Genomic DNA, 26,394 nt, shown 5'->3' with positions numbered 1-26,394 from the left:
TTCAGTGTAGGTCCCTTTTTGTCTTTGTTTCTCTAAAGTTTTCCTTTATCACTGATGTTTTTCATTTGACTTTTTATAGGCCAAGAAATTGAATTCATAGATACATATTATAATGCACTGCATTTGTATTTTTATATAGCTAGATGATATGTATAATGCATACAGATGTATATCTGTCTCTGTGTATGTGTGTATGTATAATTATAGAACCAACTCATTTGGAAAAGACCTTTAAGATCATCTAGTCCAAGCTTTACCCCAGGACTGCCAATTCTACCACTAATCTGTGTATTTATATGTGTTTATATATCTATTATATATATACAGATATATAGAGAGTGTCCTGATTTTGGCTGTGATAAGAGTTAATTTTCTTCTTAGCAGCTGGTTCAGTGCTGTGGTTTGGATTTAGGATGAGAATTACGTTGATAACACACCAGTGTTTTAGCTGTTGCTAAGCAGTGATCAGGAACACTTCAGCTTCTCACACTGCCCTGCCAGGCAGGCTGAAGGAGCACAAGAACTTGGGAAGGAGCACAGCTAGGACAGCTGACCTCCAGTGCCCAAAGGGATATCCCAAATCATATGGCATCATGCTCAGTATAAAATCTGGGTGGGAGAACTGGCCAATGGCTGGGAGTCGGCTGTGCATTGGTCAGCAGGTGGTGAGCAGTTGCATTGTGCATCACTTGTTTTGTGTATTCTAATACTATTATTATCATCATCATCACTAATTTGTATTCCCTTCCTTTTCCGTACCATCAAACTGACTTTATTGCATCCCAAAAATTTTACTTTTTTCTAGGTTTTATCAGCTATCCCTCTGGTTGCGGGGGAGAATGAGTAAATGGTAGCTGTGTGGTGCTCAGCTGCCTGCCAGATTTAAACCACAACACAGAGCTCTATCTGTGTGTATGTAGTTCATTAACAATACATCAGATGTACATCTAAATTCAGAAATCATTGTAGTGGATTAAACTATGATTTCGTAATAGTTGGGTACCAGTTGGTCTATAAGGCTGATATTATAAGGCCTTGGTGTTGCTTCTGGATGCTACTAGTTCACTGGAGCTACTGATGGGATCTTTTTAAAAACACTGAAATTACTAATACCATGTTATAATTAGAAGTAATAACTTTTATTGGTTTGAATTTAGCAAATTATGTACCTCAGCAATGGGAAGGTCTTTATGCTAGAGAAATGAGCACTTTTTGTTCACTTTTCATAGGTATACTTGTCTCTACCAAGCAACCAGTCACTTACTGAAGGTCACTGCCTGATAGCCCCTCTACAGCACCATACTGCAGCCACTCTTTTGGATGAAGACATCTGGGAAGAAATCCAGGTTAGCTCACAAACTGCCTCATATTCTAACAGTTTTGTAAAATAATGTTATTTTCAATAGTAATAGACTTGTCATAAGCATCTATTTTAATAATTTCCAGCCTGGCAGCTCTTCTCGAATTCCACTGAGAAGAACATTCTTGCATTATGGATGGAAATTAGTGGACAAATACTGAAAAGGGAAGATACAGGGTAAATACAGAAGTTCCCATTTATAAACACTATAAAAAGTTGCTTGGAATGCTACAGAACCTCTGTCACTGGAGGCCTTTGAAACCAAGTTAGAGGAGTATCTACCAGAGATGATGTAGATAGAGCTGTTCCCTTATAGAAAGTGGAATAACTGGCTTCACAGTTAAGATTTCCTTGGTAAAAGAAGAGTATTGTCAGGACAGAAAGATCACTTATAATGAAATACAAGCTGGAGGTCTGTTGTTTATGTAGCTTCAGGTTTTTTAAGCTAATCTTGGGTTTGGCTGGATGTCAGTTGAGAAAAAAACTCTCTTTTTTCAAATCAGTGAGATTGTCCTAACTTTTTTGTAAAGAAATGTTAGAGTAAAGTGCCAAGAATGATGGGTCGTGCTTTCCAACTCTCTTATGAAGGCAGTTTGAAATTATTGAGGAAAATCAGGGGAGGAATGTAACAAACTTCTGCCTAGGAGATTGTGTTTGTCAATCTTCTTTACCCCAAGTCAGAATTATTGCAAGGGAAAAACAACTTGCAACCTTTCATATCAAAATGTTGGAGACTATTTCAGACTACAGAAAGACATTGTTGGTTGCAGTTGCTTAGATTAAAAAACAGAGTAATTCATGAGTTTGAAATTATTTAAGTAACGTTGGTCTTGCCTCAGGACTGGCAGATGGATTCTCTGACTTTCCAGATTTGTTCCCCACATTAATTCTCATGGCAGATGCAGTTTTTATCCAATGTTTCTTAGTAAATTATGCTTCACCCAAGCAGGAGGGAAAGGAGTTCTTTTGTATGTGACAGAAATGCCTAAGAAAGTTTGGTGAGAAGCAAGTTAAGTTCAACAAGTGAGATCAAGAGATAGAGCATGAGAAAAAGTGATAAATATGTTTCTTCTACATCTCCTATTTATCCCAACTTCTTTTAAGTAAATAATTTTTTATAAATCTAGATGAAAAGGAAAATAGCATAAAGAAAAGATAAGCAAATGCAGTTTCTGTATTCAGCACTAGTCTTTTCCTTGCAAAAAAAATGCAGCTAGTTGGTACAACCAGTATCCATTGACACTGTGACAGTTTAGGCATTCCTTTGCAACAAAATAACTTGGAAGCTGATGGACACAATTACTTTTTACTTGTATTTATTTCAGAAGGAGGAGTCTGGAAGGCTTTAGCACTCAGGCAGACTATAAGCATACAGTTATTCAGTGACGAAACTAACTTTCAAATGCCAGAGCCATATTTGATATTGCTGTTGAGGGGAAAAAATATCACACTTCAAATATAAAATATAAAATATTGTATTGAGCAGATGTTTTAGCTATTTTTGCTGGGATTTTTTTTAAGATAGGTTGGAATAAAGCAAGAAGGGTTCCTTTATATTATGTGGCTTCAAGCGCTTGAATGTAACATTTGTGTGGTTTAGACTTGTGCTCACTTGCCAAAGTAAATATGCATTTAAATTTTTAATACGAAAAATCTTTACATATTCTGTATTGACTGAACTGTTACATATATCAATATGTGCATCTGAGCATGATCCAAACACTCATATTTGCTCCTATGAATGATTTTTTCGTTTCCATTGCTAATTATCCTTGATATTTTGGCCCACTCAGAATTTGGAGGCAAAGTGCCATTTATTTAAAAACAACAAAATGCAATCTGGGAAACGTTAGCTAACATCTGCAGATATTCTAGGCTTTTCAATGGCTTTGAATTGCAGTTGATATTGCAGGGTAGCAACTGTCTTTCCCAACCTTTGGTTTCATGTTTCTTTTATCTCACCACAGTTGTTTGCTTCCTTATATTTCAGATGTAGAGTTCTGCGGGCCAGGTTTGAGGGGCCCCAGAGCTATTAATTCGGAGTTGCCTGTCACTCTGAACAGTTATGTCCCATATTAGTTGTGGTACAGTGATCTATTAACTAGGCAGTATCTTCCAGCTGTGTTTCATCAGTTGTGTTGGAGGAATGGTGGTAGTGTTTTCTTGTCTTGGTGCTTGGAGCACCTTATTTGTGAGGAAAAATTCAGGGCACAAGGGCTTTGGAGAGCTTAAATGACCTCTCTGTTATGAAGAGAGGCTGAGAGGGGTTGTTCAGCCTGGAGAAGGCTTCAGAGAGATTTTAGGACAGCCTTGCAGTACCTGAGGGGAGTTTTTACAAAGGCAGGTAGTGATAGGACAAGGGGGAATGGCTTAAAACTAGCAGGGGGTATATTTAGATATTACCAAATGTTTTACTGTGAGGTTTCCCAGAGAAGCTGTGGCTGCCCTGTCGATGGCAGTGTTCAAGGCCAGGTTGGATGGGGCTTTGAACAATCTGCTCTAGTCGAGGGTGTCCCTGCCCATGGCAGGTGGGATAGAACTAGATGATCTTTAAGGTTGCTCCCAACCCAAACCATTCTATGAGTCTATGAATTAATATAAATTGTTATACCTGAAAGCTTTGAAAAGTTAATTCATATTATAATTTTTTTTTCTTTAAACAGATGTTCCGAAATGCATTGGTGAAGATGTTTGAAGCTAAAGACTTGGACTGTGTGTTCCTAGAAACAAACCTGAGTCTGAAGAAACGATATCACATGGTATATGAATGCATTCCTCTTCCAAAAGAAGTAGGAGATATGGCTCCAATCTACTTCAAGGTATGTGAAAACATTTTTTCTTAGGTCATTTGAATGTATATAATGTAATTCATCTATTTCTGTAAAACTTTTTGATATTCAAATACTTTTTTTGAAAAGATAGATTCTTTGATCCTATTCCTTGATCCATTCTTTGATCATATTCCTTGATGTTAAAACAAGCCCTGTGAGGTGATTCTGTTTTCCAAGTTTTTCTCTTAGTGGACGAGTGTTACTGTGCAGTTGTCTCCAGTCTGACTGCACTGACAAATAGGTGAGGAAGCTGAGAGGTTTGTAGTTTCTTGAGGTGCTGTAAGCATTGCAGTACTTCTCACTTAAGTCCTGTAGTATAAACTAAAACCACCATACCTGTGTCTAGCCAAGCATAAAATGAGAAAATGATGTCAACTGTTTTAAGAAATACCGATATATAATGTTCCATCCTCATTTTATTTCAGTAAGCCCACATGTCACATGTGTCTTAGGTCTTCAATGACCATCAGACAGTATGGTAGACATCTTTTCTAAAGCTTTTCTGGTCTCTTGCCCCTGACTCTATAGGGAAAGGTTACATGAAAGCTTTTGCCTGAAACTGACGCCTTTTGGCTTTCAGCAACTGGATCATGATTTGCCGTTTATAAGTAAATTATTTTGCTGGTTCTTTGAAATATTATTTTTGTTTTCTGGAAATTATGTGATTGGTTTTTGATGAAATGGAGCAGTCTTGTATGAACAGCAGTGTAGTAACTTTTACCATATTTGAGACTCTCCACCTGGTAGATGTCATTGCTGTGCTTCAGGCACTGGTAAAACTCTTGTTTTCCTAAAGGAAGGACAAAGTACAAGGCTTAATGCAGTGCCATTTGCATAAAACTTTATTTCAGAAGTGTCCACCATTAAAATACACAGAAAATGAAATTTAAAAGATACCCACGCTAAACCCACTTCCCATACTAGGGAGAATACAGAGGCAGACTCTGAAGGTTTTTAAGTGCAGCTTTCTGAGCTGGATTCTCCTTTTGGTATTTAAAAAAGGAAAATAAAAAAGACTCATTGTGCAATGAATTCACAGGAGGATTTGTATGAGCTTAGGAAAAACAGAATGTGACCTTTTATTGGAACTTTTTGGAAAAGTTATGTTAGGCAAGAGTTAATTTTCAGAAAAAAAATAAAGAAGCACAATTAGGTGAGTTTGAAGATATTATATGATGCCTTTTTAAGGAAGTTGTGGAAATTAGAAAGGTTTCCAGAAATAGTTACTTTGTTAAGAAATAATTGGTACTTGCAGTGCAAAAGGATTTGACTACATCAAAAAGTTAGTTCTTTGCTTTCTGTATGAAGGACTATTTTCACATTTAGATAAAATGATTTTACAGAAAGCTATAATGGAATCTGATGAAGAGTGGTCCATGAACAAGAAGTTAATTGATCTTTCTTCAAAAGACATTCGGAAATCTGTAAGTAAAGAAATGCATTGAACACTGAATTTCTCAGCAAATTCTTTTAATCTTTTTTCATTGTTAACTGTTTCAAAGAGAGAAGAAAGGGAACACAATTAGATTTAGTGCATCAGGAGATAGCATAGGTATGATGAGAATTAAGAGTCTGACTGAACTCCTAACTGACATTAGGGAAAATAATCTCATTCATTTCAACAATTGATGGACCGAACTGCAAGCATTGGTTAAGAACAAAAATGGCACTTTGAGGACTTGTACCAGCATAATTTTCTTGATCAAGAATTAAGGTAGATCAAAGATCTGCAAATTACTTTCCTGGAAAAAAAAAAACCACATTGATGTCTCTTTTCATTGACCTAAAACAGCCTTTTGTGTAGCTAAGAAGCAAAAATATAAATAGCGTTATAAGTCTTTTTCTTTCTAGAACAAGAGAACAGAGCTCTGTCTCCTGGATACTAAACTGAAACATCTGTGTATATGCAAATGTTAAAGGTCTAGTGCTGAAACTGTTCCATATTTTTAACACTAAAGTGAAAGATGTGTGGTATGTAGGCTTTACCACAAATTGTTTACTACTATGTAGCAATAATACTTAATTTCTGAGAGTCTTTTAGTAAATACAGCACCTTTGCACTAAGAAATCCTAGCTTAGAAGAAAGAAGAAATGGGTTTAATTATGAGACATACGAAGCTTGATATGACAAAGAGGGAGACTAGATGCTAAAGAGTAAGATTGGGTGGCTGTGTAGGATTGCTACATAGTGGCTTTATAGCAGGAGAGGTTTTGCATACTGTGATGAGTCTTGAACTAAACTGACAGTGATAGCAAGTGTTGCGAAAAGACAATTTATTCTGCCACATAAGCTGAATGTCATATAAATGTAATATAAATGTTACGGGTCACCTTATTCAAAGTGGTGAGGCTTCAGCTGGAAAATTCAGGTGTGGTTTTGGGTACAGTATTTTAAGATGGTTACAGGAGGAGAGTAGAGGTTAGAAAACTGAACTAAAGAAGCTGGTTTAGGGGTTAATGCACACTAGGAAAGAAAAGACTGAAATGGGATGTGATTGTAGCTTTCTGTATATAGGAGGTTTTAAAGAAGATAGTACTTAGTTGTTCTCTAGCACTATTGGGTGCAGACAACAAGGGATTCAATTAATTTGTAGCAAGGACTTAGGGAACACTTTAAACTTAAGGTGGATGTAAACATAAAATAGTAAGGTTTGGGTATCTTTTTCTCCTTGGTGTTTCAGAAGAGGGAAAGCCAACATCTGTCACAAAATAAAGTATAACTTTTTGACACATGGTAGGGCATCAAGACGTTTGATTTCTAGAAGTAATGTGACTACTGTATTGCCGTTTGGTGGTAAACCTCATGAAGATTAAGATATGACAGTTTCTTTATATTGCGTCTTTAAATGCATCTGAGTGTAAATTTTTATACATCTGTGTGATTTTAACATTATTTTAGGGTAAAAGAAATCCTTGTAGCCTTCAGGAAAATATGAGTATAGCTTAAGAGACCAAGGTAAGGTTTGGGAAGTTTGGATAATTGTATTAGGATATGGTGGTGCAGAGAAAAAGGGTCAGACACGGCTGAGATGTTATCTAATGAGTGGATTGTGTACAGAAATTGAGACTGTGGTGTCCAGAAGCAGAGCCTACACATTCAGCCCTTGCACAGCATCAAGTCCCTCTGCTTCTCCCTCTCTTCCCTGCAGTGAGGGACCTGGGCGGTGGGCTGGGAGAGGGGATACAGGCAGGAGAGCTGACCTGACAGCAAGCATTGTTCAGTGACAGCCACAACACTGGCAAGTTATCAACACTGGTTTAGTCACCAGTCCAAATCTCAGCACCATATGGGCTGCTATGACGAAAATGAACTATCCCAGCCAGACCTGACACTGCTAGACACAGATAAAGCTGACATATTTCTTAAGGTGTCAGCTGCTGACCCATTTTTCCTTATTTATGATTCTTTTTTAGTTGATTTAAAGTGTTTTATGTTTCTTGCCTTGCTACATCACCCCCTGTGTTAAATCTGAATTATTTTTAGAGTGAATTTTCAAGCAGTGTATGGAACATGTCTTGTGAAAATTGGACTGTAGCAGAGGAAATGGTTATGAATTTGTAATTTTGTAAATCTTATCAGGAACATCCTTAGCAATTAAAAGAGAGGAAAATAACATTTTAGTGAAAAGCAGGAATTACTTAAAATGTGTAGCAATAAACAAATCCACTTCTCTGTCAGACTGAAGGGTTTTTTGTTGTAGCAGGGTAACCAGCATCTCCTCTGTAGGCCTACTGAATTATTGAATTATCCTATTTGGCAAGTTAATGATAACTTCCAGTCATGTAGTGGTGTTTTCCCTTCCCTGAGTGTCAGTGCTTCCCCTGGGTAAATATTTCCTGTTATCACAGGAAACATTTATCTTCAGTAAATGTGACTTGCTGGTGGTTGTCTTAAAATTTCTGTTCAACCCATTCATTGTAGAAGTTTGAAGTCAGGAAGGCATTTACTCAGTGTGCGTGCTCTCTGGTCCTTCCCTGTCTCTTACTTGGTGGCCCCTGGAGGTTCTGCCACCTTGTAATCATCTTCTCAGTTTACAGTGTCTTTTCACCTAGCTTCTGTGTGTTCTTTGCCCTTATCTGCTTGGTTTTTGTTTCTCTCTTGCAATTTTATACTACACATCCTTCGTTTGAAATATGTTTTAAAAGAAAATATGGTACTGTAAAGCCACTTTCAAATTCATTAAGTTGTGGGGGTTAACTAAATATCTACAGTCTTCAAACATCTAAAAATGTGTTTTTGCATGTATAGGTTCCTAAAGGTTTACCATACTTCTCTGTGGACTTTGGTCTTCAAGGAGGATTTGCTCATGTCATTGAAGATCAACATAGTTTTCCTCATTACTTTGGAAAGGTATTGTCATGTAGAAGATCAATTTACCAATTATACTCTGTTTTCTTAACTTCAGTTAAATCAGATACTGCCAGAACAGTCACTTTGATGTATCTTATCCTAGTTCATTAGCTGGCTTTTCTTGTTAAGTTATTATAACTTTGCTCATTGATGAGTAAAGGAGTAATCTAATAAATAGAAAATACTTGCATCTGTTTAAGAGTTTTCATGGCCACAGTGTTCTCATGAACTGGCTCCTGCTTGTCTGAATTAGGGTGCCTACACGCATAGACTCATGGACAACTCCTAGTAAAATGTTTGTGTGGTTAAATTACTCCACATGGTATAGAGAGTATAGTATATACAAGAAGAGCTGTAATAAATTCTTCCTTTATTATGTCACAGCAATAATTTATTGACAGAATTATTATTGTAAAAACATGAAGAGTGATTGGGGGGCAATATAACTTCAGGAGTTAAGAGCAAAGTGGGCAGCTTTTTTCTGAACTTTTCTTACAACTGCACTGATACATTAGCAGTCTTGCAATGTTAGGATATTTATTCAGTGTATTGTTCTGCTCTACTTACAAGAATTTTGCTGAGGCAACTGTCTAACAACTACAGTCCTAATATTTTAATAGGTATTTTTTTCAGAATTTCAATTTATAATAACCAGCAGGTGAAGAAAACAGTGAAAAATAATCTCACATTTTGAAAACTTTTATTTCTTTACTCACTGGTAAAATAGTATTAAGTAATATGATAATTTTGTATTTATCATTCTCTTTCTTCTACTTGTGAAGGAAATTATTGGTGGCATGCTGGACTTGGAGCCACGGCTCTGGAGAAAAGGAGTCAGACAGAACTTTGAGGATCAGAGCAAGAAGGTGCTGCAGTTTGCACAGTGGTGGAAACCATATGACTTTACCAAGAAGAAAGAATGAATGCATCCCTGCAGTCAAGGACTGTATATAAGCCATAAATATTATTAATTATATGTTAAGAAAGACATATGTTAACATATGCTAAGAATAACACCAGTGTGTTATGTATTGCTAATATATTTTAAAACTCAGGATATCATTTAATTGCTGATTACCTGTTCCTGGTTTGGACGCTGTGGGTCTCATGAACCTGCAAGCCTGACAAACCAGAAGTGTACAGTGGTTTTAGTTTTTCATTTTTTAGCTGAGCCAAAAGAATAAAATCCATGTGGCCAGAAGGAAGATTCTAGTTTTGGAGTTTTGCAATCTTTGAGGCAAATGATTTTTTTTCTATATTGTATTCAGCATAGAGCCAGTGCTCAATTATCAGTGTCCTTTTGTAGAAAATGGTGTATATTTTACAAATATTTTGATTAATACAAATACATTGTTGCAGAATGAAGCTGAACAGAAAACACTTTTTGTAATTTTGAGTCCTTGTATTCTTTAAGTTGAGGTCATTGGAGTAATACATTCACATAGGATGCTGTTGATATATCTGCTGCTGCCCCCTGGACAAGAATGAACGTAGTATTTTGTACTTTCAATATGAAGTAGTGTTTTTCAAGCTTGTCTGTTGCTCAGAGGATGATGAGACAGTCCCTAATTGTGGCAAATGACAGCTTTAATGGTAACAGTTATTTTTGATGACAATAAAAAATAAAGAGAGTGGAAGAACCTTAATGGAAAACTCTCTGATGTCCTGCAAAGAAAATAATCACAGGGATTTCACCAGGTGACTCTTCTCCCCCAAGCTTCCCCTCCAGTGTGGCAGGTGGTCCACCATAATACTTTTCCAATAATAACTATATTGTTTTCGTCAGGACCTGCTCAAACTCCCTGCTGATTGTTCGTGTTTGTGATGCTCTTAGCACTGATTGGAGCACTCTTTCATCAAAGGCAAGAGTTGCCTGTTAATTGATTGTTAAGCTTTGTGCATGGGTATCACTGGGAAATGCCTGTCCACTGTTTAAGGGACAACTGTCTACCGTGTTATTTACTAGGCTTTTCTTTTTCTTCTGTCTAAAAATTAGCAAATGGGGGTAGGGAAGCATGAGGGTAAGAAGGATGATTTCTTGCATCAGTGTTAATCACTTCCGTGGGAAACCAGACATAGCAGGTTCAGGCTTTGCAGGTGCAGAGCTGGGAGAAAAGGACAAGGACAGAAGGACACAGATGAAAACATTGCCACAGTGTCCTCCCAGTGCATAAGGGAAAGGGTGCAGACTTGTGAACAAAGCACTGCAGTGCTACAGGGAGAGGCTCCAGATGGCAAGTGGAAGGCCTGTAGCACAGAAGTTAAGAAATTGTTGTGTCTCAATGTGCATCCTGATGAACCATTGCTCTGTACAGCTGTTAACTACTGTGAACTGCTCAGATTAAGAAGTTAATCACTACATATTACGGGGTTGAATAAATGTTCATTTCTAGTCCATTTTACAACTTTCCTGAAGAGACAGTACTTTCTTTTCTTTTTCTCTCCATTTTTGGCAAATAAGTCTGATAGAGATAGAAATCTACCATGCCGTGAATTGTTTTCTGTAGCATCTTTTGTAAGACGCTTTGTAAATTTGTGTCACTGCAAGAGAAATAACTTAAAAATCAGCTATTATGATAATCTCAGTGATTTAATATCTTATTTATACTATTTTTTTACCAACAACCTGTGGACAAAAGGGCCAGTTCTAGTGTTTTCCAGTAAGTCTTGATTTTCCTTAGGCTGCTGGGGAAATTACAGCTCAAATAGGACATGAAATAGTAGCTGCTGAGTCTGTCAGTGGTTTCAGGGAGGGTGTGCTACTGCACCAGCATAGCACCATTGCTGCTGCTCCATCAAGGCCTGGGTGAGGTTTGAGCAGGAACTTAAACTCCAGAGCATTTTAGTAAATTATGTTTGCCATCAGGTTCTCTAGAGAGAACCAGGATGGATGCTATAGTCAAGTGGGTCATCTGCCTCAGGCCCTGATATCTTGAAGATTCCTAGCCTGAGTTTGTCTTGGGGAAAATGAGCTAAACAGGCTGCTGTGAGATGTTCACTTTCTTGTTTGCTTTTTCTCAGGCTGTACTGTTCAATCTCATATTCCCAAGGCTCACGTGATTGCTGTAAAAAGCTGCCTGAAGCATGAGGCAGTTGTTTTCATATGAAGGACCCGCATTTTGAAGTTCTTTTTGCTTAAATTGAAGGAAAGCACCACTACATTAGCTAAAAAATTAAGTAAGTGCAAAAGCTGCCACCATATCATTATTATATTCTTAAAGTAAGGCTTTCTGCTAGTTGCTGGTGTTCTTCAGACAGGTAGCTCTCATTTATCATAGAGTCATAGAATGGTTTGGGTTGGAAGGGACCTTGGAGCCCAACTAGTTCCAGCCCTGCTGCCACAAGCAGGGACACCTCCCACTAGGCCAGGTTACTCAAAGCCCCGTCCAGCCTGGTCTTGAACACTGCCAGGGATGGGGCAGCCACAGCTTCTCTGGGCAAACTGTGCCAGTGCCTCAGCACCCTCACAGCAAAGAACTTCCTAATATCTAATCTAAATCTACCCTCTTCTAGTTTAAAGCTCTTACCCTTTGTACATACTCCACCTGCTTTTCTTTTGTGTTTTCTTTTGACATGGGACTCTGAGGTGCTGCATTTAATGCGATTTTGGTGTAACAATGTTGGATTGTTGCTTTGTACTTGTTAAAATACCTGGAAGAGAACAATGTGGATTTTTGTTGCTTTGTTATAAAATGAAAATAGCAACATTCAATCTTAGGTTTATTTGGGCTGGTTATTCCCAGATTGTTCATGAATCTAAACAATCCATTATTCCCAGAGTCGTAATCAAATGTGATTTAGTGGGATTTTACATATTGAGTTAAGGTAACTCGGTTTAAATTTCATACAAGTTTTGATTGGAAAATAAGTTAAAATAAAACAGTAACTCTAATGGCAAAAGATCACAAATCTTTTGCAGTCTATGAAAGAAGAAATATTTTGATGGGTCCCTTAAAGGGTTCTGTCTTCAGATGAAATTTCTTCAGCATTTCCTGTCTTCTACATCTGTATTTTTATCATTAAGGTGTGTTTTCTCTTTCTAATTCCAGCTCCATTGCTGGATGAAAAGATATGGAGACACAGGCTGCTATAGTCTAACTATTGCTGTTTTGGAAGCAAGATCATTGGTATCCTAGCTTAAAGTGCCATTTTTAACCCTCACAAATCAAGACGGTCTAATCCAGTATGAAGGAACATACTTGAAATCCAAGCTTGCTGACGTGGTAATTCTCAAGCGCACATTGATGTAGCTGTGTGTTGACACTGCTTTTCTAGATGTTGCATTTGTTTTTGTTACAAGTGTGAAGGAAGGGTAACATTTTTTTCCTTCAGGAAAGTCATGCTGCTACACCCCTTTACAGAGAAGTTCATTCTAAAAGAACATTTAAGCTTTTCCTGTGTCCCAGATTGCAAATCCAATAATACGATCCCAGGATTGCCCAAGGGAAATCTTTGGAAAAGTCTGTTGTTGTAGAAGCTGATGAATTTGTAGTTTTGAGCACTATGTCTTGCTGTGTGATCAATCCTGCGCAGCATCCCTGCTACCTCTAGTTGTCCTGAGACTTATGATAAAGTGTCTGTGAAGTACTAGAACTATAATTTAAAAGGACTTTGTGGTTGCAGGATATCTTCAACTACAAACATCATCACCTTCATTGGTGTCCTGCCTCTTGGAGGAGCACTGTACACAGAGAGCTCAGAGGCACATCACACAGCACAGAATGAGTATGTTGGTTACATTAGAGAAAGCACAGTCTGAGCTTTTGATGTGCATGGGTAGATGTAAAACATTCATTCCCTGGTGCTCAGGCTGTATGTGCCTTTGTACATGTGGTCTGAGTTGCAGCTGGTGGCCTGAAATGGCTCTGGTGCATAATATTCACATAATATTCTGTGTTGGCCTAGTCAATAAAGTAAATGGAGCTTTAGGTAGTGATTCCTCTTATAGACCTCATAGCAGCCTTCCAGTATCTGAAGGGGGCCTACAGGGATGCTGGTGAGGGACTGTTCATTAGGGACTGTAGTGACAGGACAAGGGGTAATGGGTTGAAACTTAAACAGCAGAGGTTTAGATTGGATATAAGGAAGAAATTCTTTACTGTTAGGGTGGTGAGGTACTGGAATGAGTTACCCAGGGAGGTTGTGAATGCTTCATCCCTGGCAGTGTTCAAGACCAGGTTGGATGAAGCCTTGGGTGATATGGTTTAGTGTGAGGTATCCCTGCCCATGGCAAGGGGGTTGGAAGCAGATGATCTTAAGGTCCTTTCCAACCCTAACTATTCTACGATTCTATGACCTGATAGGTTAACTGAATAATTCACTAGGGTCTAGTGACTGAGTTGGTTAGAGACCAATACCTACTATTATTAATTTGAGTATGTAAAAGCAGTCTAACTTTGGCTGAGGGAAGTGCTTGGTGAAGGTTTAGCCATCAACGTGGCTATCCATATATTGTATTTGTCTTTGTTCCATGTGAATGCAAGGAATCTTTCAAATGTTGCAAGGTACCTTTGTGTTGAATGGTGATTTTACAGTCAGAAGTCAGAGGTTTCCTTTGCTTGCGTTTTTGTTTCTAATTGGAAGGGATCAGAGCACCGATCTTTGGTCAGCCAGCAAAGAAAACTAGGTCAAAGTAAGTGTATTTCAGTGAAATGGCTCAGCTTTGTTGAAACAACTTACTGCACTAAATTTTGTGGCTGATGTTCTTAGCAGTTCTTTGCCTATTGTATGTTGAAAATTAGTGTGGTATTCCCCTGTTTAATATTTTTAGCCAGTTGCATTTAGAGTGAGTGCTAAACAACTGCCCATGTAAAGCAGATCTGGAATGCTTGAGGTTGGGTCCTAGCTTGGCCCATGCTGGTCTTGGGGCAAATTACCTACTCTCTCTGCCCCTTGCTCTTGGCAAGCAGTGAGAGAACCACTGCAAGCAGCAGCAGTTTTGAGAGACTTGGTTGAAATCATGCACAGTGAATACTTGCAGTGATTTCCAGTCAGGTTGGTTGAATTTAAAGCTATATACTGCTGGAGTTCCTGAGAACTTGGGGTGGGGGAATGTTATCTGTAATGACAACGTAGATTCAGTATTTTAAAAGCCCTAAATAAGTTACTACACTTGTGAAATCAGAGTAGAGAATTTGGCTGTTCTCTTTTACAAACAGTACATGCTTCTTGAGAGATTTTTGAACCGGCTTTCCACTTTTCCTGATGTGTAGTCTTTTGTGGGAAGCTTATGGGTTATTTTCTTTTAAGAGCAAGCCAGAAACAGATGATACAGAATTCACTTCACATCTGTGTGAATAGTTCTTGTCTCTCTGTGTAACTGTCTGGAAGACTGTGGATAAATGACATTTTACATTTCTTACTGAATGCAAAACCTTTTAAAGCTTTTGGTTAAAACTGAAAAAGAGTGAAGCCCTCCAAGGAAATCTTAATCCTCAGGACTTTCATCTTCACAGCTCTTTGCAAACATTAATTTCTTATATCTGAAGGCTTTGACCAACACAGCTCCCTCTGACAGCTGCAAAACTGCTGTTGCTTTGAACCAAGTGAATTTGTCTTCAGACCTGGGCATGCCCCTGCCCCAGCCCAGTGCTTGTTCTTTGGGTTGCCGAGAGTGCCCAGAAGGTCCTCTGGGATCCCAGCTCCATGACCACCACTGAGACCCCATTCACTTTAGCTGATCACATCCACTTTAAAGTGCTCCTTGTCCACAAACACTGTTTTAAATGATTTATGACTGCAAGGTCTTTTTATTTTTTGCTTCTGTGTGAAGCTTCCAAATTGAATCTTGGTGGGAACTGTGGTCTGTGATAATTTTGTTGTCTTCCTCTCCACTAATGAAAAACAAGTTCAGTCTTGTGGTTAAACTGCAGTTGTCTTCCTTGGAACATTGCTGTACAAATCAAGCAGGAATACAGGGAGATGAGAACAGTAATATAATTCTGCTGTATTAAATAATTAACCTTTAAAAGGTCAGTGAGTCCCTACCTAACAAAACAGCAGTTCTAGAAAGCCTGGACCCTGGGCTCCACAGATCCAGGATCTGGAGGCTTTCAGAATAGGCTGAGGAACAGTGTTTGGGAATGGCATGAGTGGGATGACTCTGTTTTGGAGCAGTGGAGTGCACATTACTGAGTCCCCCATGGCCCATGTTTTTTAGGGGATTTGTGCACCTCTTTTGCTTGAAAGTTCAGTTATTTTGTCACAGGAACATAGGATTAGGAAAGGCGTATTTTTGTCACCAATTCCAGGGGGCATGTTGCCTGCAGTACATTTTCTAATTTGAGGGTGCCACTAAGAATGCTTCTGCTTGGTACAATGCTTCGCATTTCTATATGTGAATTCCTCTTAGGGAACACTGCCTGTTCCTGGGGTATCGTTGGAGACCTTGTACTGTTCCCTTTCCCTAATAGGTGGGGGTCTTAGGGACAGGACCTGCTTATTGAAGACTGGGTTTGTGGTTATTGATCATCTTCCTCTTCTCAGAGAAGAGCATTATGAAAGAGAACAGGTCTTGCAAATAATCTAAACACGATTACTCACCTTCTTAGGGAGCGTGCTCCACATCTGGATCAGCTTATTAAGGATATTTACTAACGAAGGTCTAGTGTGGTTACACAGCAACCAATTATTTTTTGCACCGAGTTCCTGCTTGTTTAGTGACAGCAGGACCTTTTAAAACTTCAGGCCTGACAACTTTGTGTTAAATCGGTTATTTCAGTTTAACAGCATCTCTAAACCCCAACCCAAATCCCCAAATATAATCACATTACACACCAATTATTTTGCTTGCTGAGTCACTTTGTCAGTTTGACAGCAGGTCTGGCAGAAAATTTCGATTCCTTTCAATTCTTTGATTGAAGAAATTAATTCAGAGTTTTATTTTGTTTGGAGATATCAAAGTCTGACTCTCCCGCTGACTCATACTCCCCACTGATAGTCACTGGAGTGGAGATACCTCTTTTGTGGTGAAGGTAATGAGCAGTCATGCTTCTGGGCAAAATCCTTCCTATTGCCATGCTGGGGTGCAGGTCCCTGATCTCCCTGTGTTTGAAGACCTGCTTCCACCTTATTGCTTGTACTAGCCAAAGTTGACTGTATTTCTCTCTAGCAGCCATGAATGGCCAATGACACAATTTGTCATAAAGAAGGGGTTGATCCTTATGAAGGATGTGTTCCTGATGGCTTGTCACTTAAAGCAGGGAATGCAAAGATGTGTGATGGAGCTTGGGAAAGAATCTTTTAGATTTGATCAAGCTGGTCTTGAATTTTGAAGTTAGCAAATACTCACAGTGTTTGAACTTCAGAATTTTTGGTTGCTTAGAAAAGTTGGATATCTGCAGCTTGTAGTGAAGACTGAAAACTGTTAACAGAAAAGTACTGTCACAGGTCTCTGATATGGTTTTCTACTTATTGTAATGGGAAATGAATAGTATTGGCATTGGCATTTTGAAACTGTTTCTCAAATACAACACATATATTATGGTTTAGAATTTATGAATATTGTGTTGCTATCAGCACACTGCAGACCAAACTGGCTGTTGTGCTGGCTATTGCCCAGTCACATAATTGGGCCACCCATGTCATAAAGAGTTCAAGCTCTAGCCAAAAAACCCCAACAACAACACATAGCAGAGGAAAATTCATGCTTTTCACTCCCATTTTGCTAATGACCCAATGATAAGAGCCTGTGGGGGTTTTCTGCTGCACACTGTACAGTCCATCCTGCTAAGGTATGGTCAGTACAGGCAATGTTTATAGGAGGGATGATGATCCACTTCTAAATGAAGGAAAGAAAATGATTAAAGATATCTGTAAGGACATAACAGGAATGTGTAGGGATAAAATCGGAAGGGCTGAGATGTGAAGTGGATCTAATGACTTGTAGGGTCATAAAAGACAGGGAGAGAAGCTTCTACACCTACAGTAAGAGGAAGGCAACAAAACCATGACACCAGTGCTGAGTTAGGAAGAACAGCAAATAACGGATGGAGCCATAGACAGATTAAGTACTATTGGCTTCTAACTTTGTAAAAAAGCTTTATTCGTCCAGATGATAAACACAAGTAAGTTTTCAAAGAAGAAAATAGTTGTCAGGAATGAGGAAAGAAGAGGTAGAACAAACTTCAATAACTTGCATGCATGCCAGTCTGAAAAATGAGCAAGAAACCGGATGGTTTGGAGTATTTGGGGAGATATGAAAATACTGTTACTACAGCCTAATAAGTATTTACAGGGACTTTCAAGTATAATATACAGTTACAGTATGTGTAAAGTTGCCTAGGCTGATGGACCATAGCTTGGTTCCTTTGGTCAAGAGCATTTTAAAACAAAGAAATAACAACAATAATAACAAAAATATAAATTAAGCAAACTTTCAAAACGAATTAATTATTTTACATTCTCCCCATGGGAATCTTCACTCTTCCTTCAAGTTACCTTTCCCTCTGACCAAAGCTTGCAGTATTTCTGAGTTTGCTGTCATTATGCAGTCCAAATAAAATGAATCTGTGAAAAAATACATTCAGATGGAGCTTTACTGCCAGAAAAGGGGTGGAATTTTCACTGTCCTCCTGGTAATTTGGGCAGGAGAAAGGCTGTTCTGACATGCACAAAACCTGCTCTTTGCGCTGGGTAGTTTTGGACTCTCTTGTGGCCATGAGGTTCCTGTTTTAGTCCTAAATTCCCTGGAGTAGATAAGTCACTTCTCTGCAGAAGCAAACCACTCAGATCCTGAAAGTCATCTGTGTGCCCTCTCCCTGTAATCAAGTAAACCACATCAGTTTCCAAAAGGATATATTCAAATAATTTTGTGCTTTTATGATTTTCTTCTCTTTCCTTCCACAGTGCTCCCACATAAATCTCACCTGTGACAGTTTATGCTGAACAGCTCTCATAGGCAGACAGGAGTCCTACAGGTCTGGCCTTGTCATCTTTGACAAGCTTTGGAATATCACAGAAAAATGGTCCTTGGGAATTAAGTAAACCCAAGCTGCAGTTGTGTCTGCATCTTCAAGCGTGTTCCTTCTGCTGGGACAAGCCCTCTGAGAGGAGAAGTTGCTTCAGTACTGAAATAATGTGTGTATTCTTTCCAAGGCAGGAATCAGTGACAGGTAGTGCAGACCGGGACAACTCGGTAGTTGTGTATGTTTGTTCCCCACTACATGACAGAGCTGCTTGAAACTTTGTACATGCACTGTCCATACATGGAAGGAAACTTCTTTCAAATGCCCATCAGCATCCTCTGGAAGAGAACCTGGTGTGCAATTGTGGATGGTAGGTGCATTTCAGGCAAGACACCTCTTGAGCCTAGTTTTTATGACAATCTACCTTTCCTTTTGTGCAAAGCCACTGAAGACAGTGTTACCTGTGCTGGCAAGTAACCCTCAGCCTTCGTTTCTTCTATAACTTCCAGGATTTTCTTGGAAATGAATTCTGCAGTTTGCCTAAGAAGGGTAGTAAAAAGTGGAGGCTTTTCACTGCTCGGTGGTGAAATGCAAGGTTTAATGTTCTAATGAGAGATGGGGACTGCAGGGAGAACCAAGGGCTCCTCTTTCTGAAGGTGCAGGATCTTAACTGAGACCAGCCCCTACTAACTTCAGGGTAACTGTTCATATAAACCAGTGGTTATATTTCAGAAGTCAAAGGCATTGGGCAACATCCCAAGGACTTGAAGAAGAAAATGTTTCAAAAAGCAGACTAAAGAGAAACCAGAGACCTACACTCTTCTAACCTGTACCTTGAAACTGGAAAGAAAGCAAGTAAACATCTAAGGGTGATATACATGGGTAAGGAAAAACACCCAAAGGATTTTGGAAGTTTCTCCAGATTGTTTTTTTTTTTTTTTTTAATGATCTACAGAGAAAGCATGTGTGGAATTTTAATGATTCTGTAACTTCCATATACAACCTATGAGGATAATGAAAACCTGAAAAAGTTGGTTCATTCCATTATTGAATCCATCTCTTTGGTCTTATATAGTAGTGGAATCCAGATTCCTATGATGCTATTAAATGTCACATGGTTGTTAGGTTTAGGATACATGATTTGTAAAGCCTTAATACAACCCTGAAAATGTGAAGAACAGCAAGGAAGTAAGGAAGTTGTTTTCAACTTGTGTTCAAATCCTCAGTTAAGATAAAGGACCTCAAAGGACCATTTTGCTCAAGATGGGATGAGGCACTGTGGGTAGCAACATGTGATGCTACTGAACGGTAGTTCTGCCTTCTTTCACACAAAACCATGGTGACATACTAGAGGTGATAGAAAATAATGAAGGATTGGCCAGAAACAGTCACATCCTTCTTTGCCTTGTCCCCCTGCCCTTAATGAAAAACAGCATGTGAAAAGCAGCATACCCTTTTGTGGCTTTTTTTTTTTCCCAGTTAGAGGCCAGGCTGAGCCCTGTCCCTGACCAACACATCTATGTTCTTGTTAAATCCTTTCCTGAACCACCTCATCATGCGAGGTCCAAGTACCAGCAGCTGGAGAAGGGACTGTAGGTCCCAGGGCCTAGGGGTCTAGCTGTCATCAACTGGAAAGACCTTGGGTATGAGAAACCTACATACCAGCAACTGGAAAAGCCTGTGTGTGTTAATATTACCACAGTGAATTTAATCCTGTGTCCATAAATGCTTATATTTGCCACCAAACTTTGAACTGGACTAGCTGGAGGAGGCTTGAGGTCTGAGTTGGGGACTGGGTAAGAGTTGTGGGGTCTGGGCTTGGAAGTCAAATAGACTAAGAGCCTGTGCTAATTCTTGAGGGGTCAGTGGGTGTAGAGTACCTGTGAGATGTGTGAGTGTGTGTGTCTGTTTTGGCTTGGAGCAGCAGCCTGGGTGAGCTGGTGGATAGGATGAGTCCTGTGTATGGTAAAGGGGGCCAGGCTCAGCCATGCACATTAGGTGGACTCGGGGTCTGTGCTGACATTCGAGGGATCTGTGAATGTACCTGTAAACCTGGCAGCAAAGGCATGTGTGTTCTCATTAGCAGGCTTCAATCCTGAGGAGCCAGAGAGGAGGGATGGGATTGAGCAATCCGTGCCTGTGTGTGAGCACTGTTGGTGGTTGTGGGGATGCTGGCAAAGGCCGCGTTGTCTGTGGCAGTCTGCATGACAGCCTGTGTCAGTGTCCTCTCTGTGTGCCTGGGATACACTCTCAGCCCTGCTACTGGCCAGACCTTCAAGCATTTGAGGTATTTGAAGATGATTTTGTAGTTGACTGCATTCCAGAAGGCTCCAAGTATAGGGTATCAAAGGCATGGACTTCATTAAACAACCCTCTTAAAACAGTGGCCATATGGTATCCTGCTTCCCTTGACTGCAATGACATCTGCTAACAATAAAACAAAAAACCAAAGTCATGTCAAAGGTCGTGTGTTATTTCCCTGAGTTTCAGAAAACATGCTTTCCTAGAGCTCCACAGCACCACATGCAATGACTCATTGCCTCTGTTTATTCCTTAATTACAAAGCTCCTATGTGGGGGTCTCAGTTTTATGACAACAGATCTCATTGCTATCACTTTCATAATGACTCTGCTCCATGGCACGGGATTAGGCTCAGGGCAAAATGTACCATGGGGTTTCCAGTGATTGAAACTTCTGGCATCCGGCTTCAGCACTACCTGACTCACAGTCGAGGAGAAATGAGTGAAAGTTCTGGGGATACTGCTGTAGATGCCAAGCAGGAGAAGCAATAAACCTGTGAGGTTTAAGGCAGAGCTGAGTGACATATGGTGATACAGCCAGGACCACATAAAGCGAAAGGTCACCACTTTCAGGTACGTTCCATTATCGTGCCTGTCCCACAGTGCTGCTGGACCAGACTATTGAAAATAATGCTGGTTTACAAGGTGTAATTTGAAAGCCATAAAGAATTGTTGTAATTACCCAGTCAGGTGATGCCCAGCCTTTAGCTGAAACCTGCTTAGTAAAATAACCTTGTTTGTCTGACTGCTTCTAGTTACAGCCTAATGTGTGCTCCTACCTGTGGCAGAGCCAAGATGAATAGTTTTGGTGGTGATATTGCTTCTGTGATAGGAGGTCCTGCCAACCCAAAGGGAAGTTAATCCTGAAAGAGAGGCATGGCAAAAAGATGAAGCTGGTTTCAGAGTGCTGGGAAAGCTAATCAGAGGGGACAAAGGAGCACCTCTGAAGGCCTTGAAAACATGTAGGGTGAGCTTATACAAAGAAAGTACAAAAATGGTGTGTGGAAATGAGAAGGAAAAGGGAAAACTGGAAGAGCAATTCAGAGATGAAGCTGAGGGTGAATGCTTTCCCTTTTAGTTTCACTCCTGAGCTGTATGAAAATTAGAAGAGACAACAGACTTTTGAACAGGCCTGTAATTTCTTCTAATCTGAGGTGAAACATTCTGCAGAGTCCTCTCTCCTCTTCGGGGTATGCCTCTGGGAATCAGTGTACCTAACTGAGGTGACTTTAGGCCTTGCAGACAAAACTGCAATTACATTGTCTACTTGCTGCCTTACTACAAGCAGAAGGACATGTGTTTGGGGTGGTTGCTGAGCTTGTGAACTCCCATTTTTTGATGCTTTTGGTTTCAAAGGTGGCATGTATTAGCATTGAATAATTAAAGTGTTATCTTAATTAATCTGGGCCTGCAGATCATAGTGCCTCTGAAATGCTTTTTCTCCGCCAATTAGTGATTTTAACAGTGGGGTTGGGTACAACAAAGGCTGCCTTTCCCTGGCGGGGAATAGGCTCTAGCTTCTTTGATGTGATTTTGTGCAAGAAAATCAAATCTCATTTTCTTTTTGAAAATCTTATTTGGACATCCTTTCTTTGTGAAACTGAACCATGAGCAGTTTCTTTAGACCCTTAACTGAAGACTGCATAAAGAAATAACTGACACATTCAGCCCAAGGAGCTAGAGATGACTGTTTTCTACCAGCCTTTTAACCAAGCTGCAGTGGGTTGTCCAATACAGAGGCTGCAGCCCAGCAATAAAGGTTTCCTGGCAAGTCCATAGACGATACTAGCTCTCAATTTGCTTTTCCCGTGCTGTTCAGGACAGCATCACCTAACAAGGGCTTATTGTAATCTATCAATTATCTTTTTATATTAAGAAGCTTCAGCACATCTTGATCTGTAATATAATTTCTTCCTCCTGTGCAAAGGATTAACTCAGGTTCTTGTAGCTGTTGTGGCTGCTTAAAATATATTACTGCTTGAAAATTAATGCTGGAGGCCCATGATTCCTAATGGCTGCTCTGTGGCTATTCTGTGGTCACTGGTACACTGCTATTATCAGTCTTTTATTTTGGAGGTATTTCCAACTAGCTCATTGAAAATTGCACCAACCTGATGTTCAACATTCAGGATGTTGGCTAGAAAAATTATCCAGGAGTCAAAAAAGATGCAGATGCTTTAGTCAAAGGTAAACTCTCCTGAGACATAACATTTCTTCTCATGGCTATTGGAGTTCACATGAAAAGCCTTGGTGAGGGAGCCAAGAGCAGAAGCCCCACAGCTGCTTGATGTAGTACGAGGGTCTAGGTAACTTCCTACACTAGATGCATAATAAGACTGTGCCTTGCTCGATATCTTACAGCCCAAAGAAAGGCATAAACTAGTGAAAGAGCTAGGGGAAAACTGAGTTTTGTGGGTACCAGGCCAAACCCTCTTTGTTCAACTGCAGAACTGTTCTTAATAATCTGGAGCAATTCCAGGTGCTTGTATCTTTTTTGCCATCATTCTCTTGGTGTACAAATAGTGAAGTAATGGTCTTTAATCCCCATTACGAGAAAGGCTTGATATAAGTGGTCCTAACAGGTATAAGCAAAACTAGCACAGTTTGAGGTAAGTGAATAGTGAACAATTTTAATTCATTTTTGTTTTAAACTGAGTTTCTCAATAAGAAATGTGCTCAGTAAGATGACTAGGGGTTTCATGCTTACTGGACAGCAAAATCAGTCAGCATTCCAGATCTTTCAGGATGTATATAAAACTACCTTAAGTCAAGGTCTGTTTACACAAAAACCAGCCTGGCAGTACACTGTAAGGTGGGACAGATGAGCACATTGGAATTAGAACCTGACAGCTTGCTGGGAAGTTGCTCTAGATAAGGAAAAGGGCATGGCTCCAGGGATATCATATTCAAATGCATATGAGCAGAGGAGGAAGAGAGTGGGAGAGGCATGCCAGCACTGGGCAGCTGTGAGAGGACCCTGGCTGGCCCCACCGGAGCAGCACAGGGACCTTGCTGTCTTGCTCAGGGCAATGGATTACATCAGTGGCACATATTCTGGTAATTTGTCCTGCTTTTCTCTCCTGTCAGGCCATGGTTTTATTGCTTTTTTTTTGCTCTTAGCTTCAGCACACTAACTACAGCTATTAATGAATGTGTCATGCCAGCAGGGCTGCTTCATTATCTGGGCTCCAGGCAATCCAGCCTGGACACCAGCTCCCACCAGGCTGCATCATGTGGAATTCTATGGGCTGTTTAATTAGTACAGGAAATACAAATGACAGATTAGGTGAAGATATTGACCCTGAACTTTGCATGGGGATTTTTCAGCCCAAGACAGTGACACTAGTATCAGAAGGGTTTTATGTTCTTTCTCCCTGTTGCAGTTATTGGGAGATGGTATCTGAAAGTGCTACAAGAAGCAGAAAGAGGTGTAATAAAGGCATCAATTTAGGTTTAAAACATCTTCTGTACCTAAGTGGAAGATGCAAGATGACACTAAGTAATATTTAGGCCTATTACCTTATTAGACATGACAGAAATGCATATAGACAAATCTGTATGAGCAGACAAGAAATATTTAGAGAAGAAGGGGAATTGGGTTCTCAGAGAGTAGTTGGTTTTTGACAAGCCTTTGCAGTGAACTGGGAAAAAAATAGCTGCATAATGAGACTTTGGAATATGTACTACAACTGCAGTCAAGACACAGATTTTAGCAAGAGGATAAAATTGTAGCACTTTCTTGGTGTCCTGCTCTTGTAAAACCAGATGTTACTTCCACAGATGTGAGGCTTGGAAGCACAGTGAGAACAGCAATGGTGCTGTCTACTTTCCTGATACAATCAATTTTCTATTTTTTTTAAATATACTTTAAAATCATGCCAAAGAGAAGAATGATCCTTGTGACGCTTTGTTCTTCCATTAAGATTCTCCCACAACAATACTACTACTGCAGGTTGGTACTGGGAAGATTTCTAAAGGTATCCTTATCCCCTGAAATGGCAAGAGGAAATCCCATCCTCCCCCAGCACCACCAGATGCATACACATCACAGCGTAGATAGAAAAACTGCTTTGTTAAAGTGTTCTGATTGAAATGTGTTATTGAATGGCTGTAAAAAGCAGCAGTGCTGGAGCTGGTCCCTCCATAGGCCACTGAGCAGGTAGCCTCCCTAGAAACATGTCCTTTCATCTCCTTCAGCAAGGCCACCTCCAGACCTTGGCAGAGATCAGCTCCTTCACAAACATACAAAGGAACCTGCTCCAGGTGTTGGCAGACTGGCACGGACGGTGTGATGTCCCTTCACTCTTCTTTCCTAAGGACAGCAGCGTTTGAAAGCTACATAAGAGCCTGAGTATCCCTAAATCAGCTTTTGAATCCTGCACAGGGAAGGCAGCTGCACTCCATGTAAATATCCCTGCAAACACTGTGGCTGGTGAAGAAGGGCAAAAGAAGGAAAGCTCCAATACATCAATGAGTGCTAAAAAGCATGGATCTGAAGTCCCAGCTGAGGCTGATCTCTACTTTTGCTAGAAAACCCAAGGTAAGGTATGAAAGGAATAGAAAAAGTGAAGAATAGAAAAGAAGAGCAGAGAAAATATTTAGGCCAAAAGAAATGAGGGACAATGCTGGTTTGCATCAGTAGAGATTACAGCCCTGTTTTAACTAATGAACTTTCCAGAGGTAAAGAATTACATCAATTTGTCTTGACACTTGATAAGGGGCAAAGTGTCTATTATAATCTCATTTAATAAACTGTTAAGCCCACTTAAATATGCTTTCTATCAGCTTGTCCACTGGAAATGTGCATTAGCAATTCATTAACCTCCCTTCTAATTACATAGATATAGACAACACTCTGCGATGACCCACAGAGCCACAACACAAGAAATTTTGTTCTATTGCTCAAAGTACACGTTTGTTTCTGCAAAGGGGCACAGACAGGTCAGAGAGATGTAGCAGTTTGTACCCTCCCTTGGATTTACTGGAATAATTACTTGCTTGTTCAGATTAGCCATTACTTCAGTACAGATTTTATTACAGGTCAAAGACACAGTGGTGGAATCAAAAACAAATCTCCTACCAAAATAAAAAATAACAGATAACATCAGATACAGTATTTCTACTTCAAGGAAAATGTAAGTAAATACTCCATTAAAGTTGTCTCAGAGGAAATGAGCAGGCTCGGAAGAGCTCTGAACTTCAGGGACATTTACTCAATGTGGAGCCAAGTCCAAACTTTTGCCACTGGAGATGCATTATAGTTTTTCTGAAGGGAATGTGGTGGGCTCAGAGGATGAGAATGTTGATAAGCACAACAGAGCTTCCAGGCTGCAATGTCTCCCAGTGCGCCTTATTTTCACATTTAATCCAAAGTCCAACACTTTCTAATTTTAAGGAGGAAACAAGAAATTTTGCAGGGCAGTTTTGGGGATGACTGCTGTCATGGAGATAGCTTGAAATGCCCAGTGCCTTTAGATGAGTTCATGCTATCTGACATGCATATTTTGCAAAACTTTGAAGACTGCTATTTTCCAGGTTAGTATTAGTTATTTCAGCTTATATGATCTGTAGGCAGATTTAAAGCCACTCATTTCAGAGTCTGCAATGTAGCTTCTATCACATATATTATCTGGCAGTGATGTCCAAG

The 26,394-nt window shown here is 39.7% G+C and overlaps 1 protein-coding gene across 1 annotated transcript in view; it reads left to right on the top strand.

Annotated features, from left to right (window-relative positions):
- Positions 1–10,929, top strand: part of LOC117438408 (CWF19-like protein 2) — a gene marked incomplete at its 5' end in the record, with an annotated part of 50,324 nt that extends 39,395 nt beyond the window's left edge. The window contains 5 exon segments of the mRNA XM_034073936.1: positions 1,230–1,346; positions 4,024–4,179; positions 5,535–5,615; positions 8,441–8,542; positions 9,325–10,929. Coding sequence (XP_033929827.1) covers positions 1,230–1,346; positions 4,024–4,179; positions 5,535–5,615; positions 8,441–8,542; positions 9,325–9,465 — 597 coding nt within the window.
- Positions 10,930–26,394: the final 15,465 nt, after the last annotated feature.

Source organism: Melopsittacus undulatus, unplaced genomic scaffold (assembly GCF_012275295.1).
Source record: "Melopsittacus undulatus isolate bMelUnd1 unplaced genomic scaffold, bMelUnd1.mat.Z mat_scaffold_244_arrow_ctg1, whole genome shotgun sequence".
Taxonomy (NCBI): domain Eukaryota; kingdom Metazoa; phylum Chordata; class Aves; order Psittaciformes; family Psittaculidae; genus Melopsittacus; species Melopsittacus undulatus.
The sequence above is the reverse complement of the archived record's forward strand: the minus strand, read 5'-3'. Positions and strand labels throughout refer to the sequence as shown.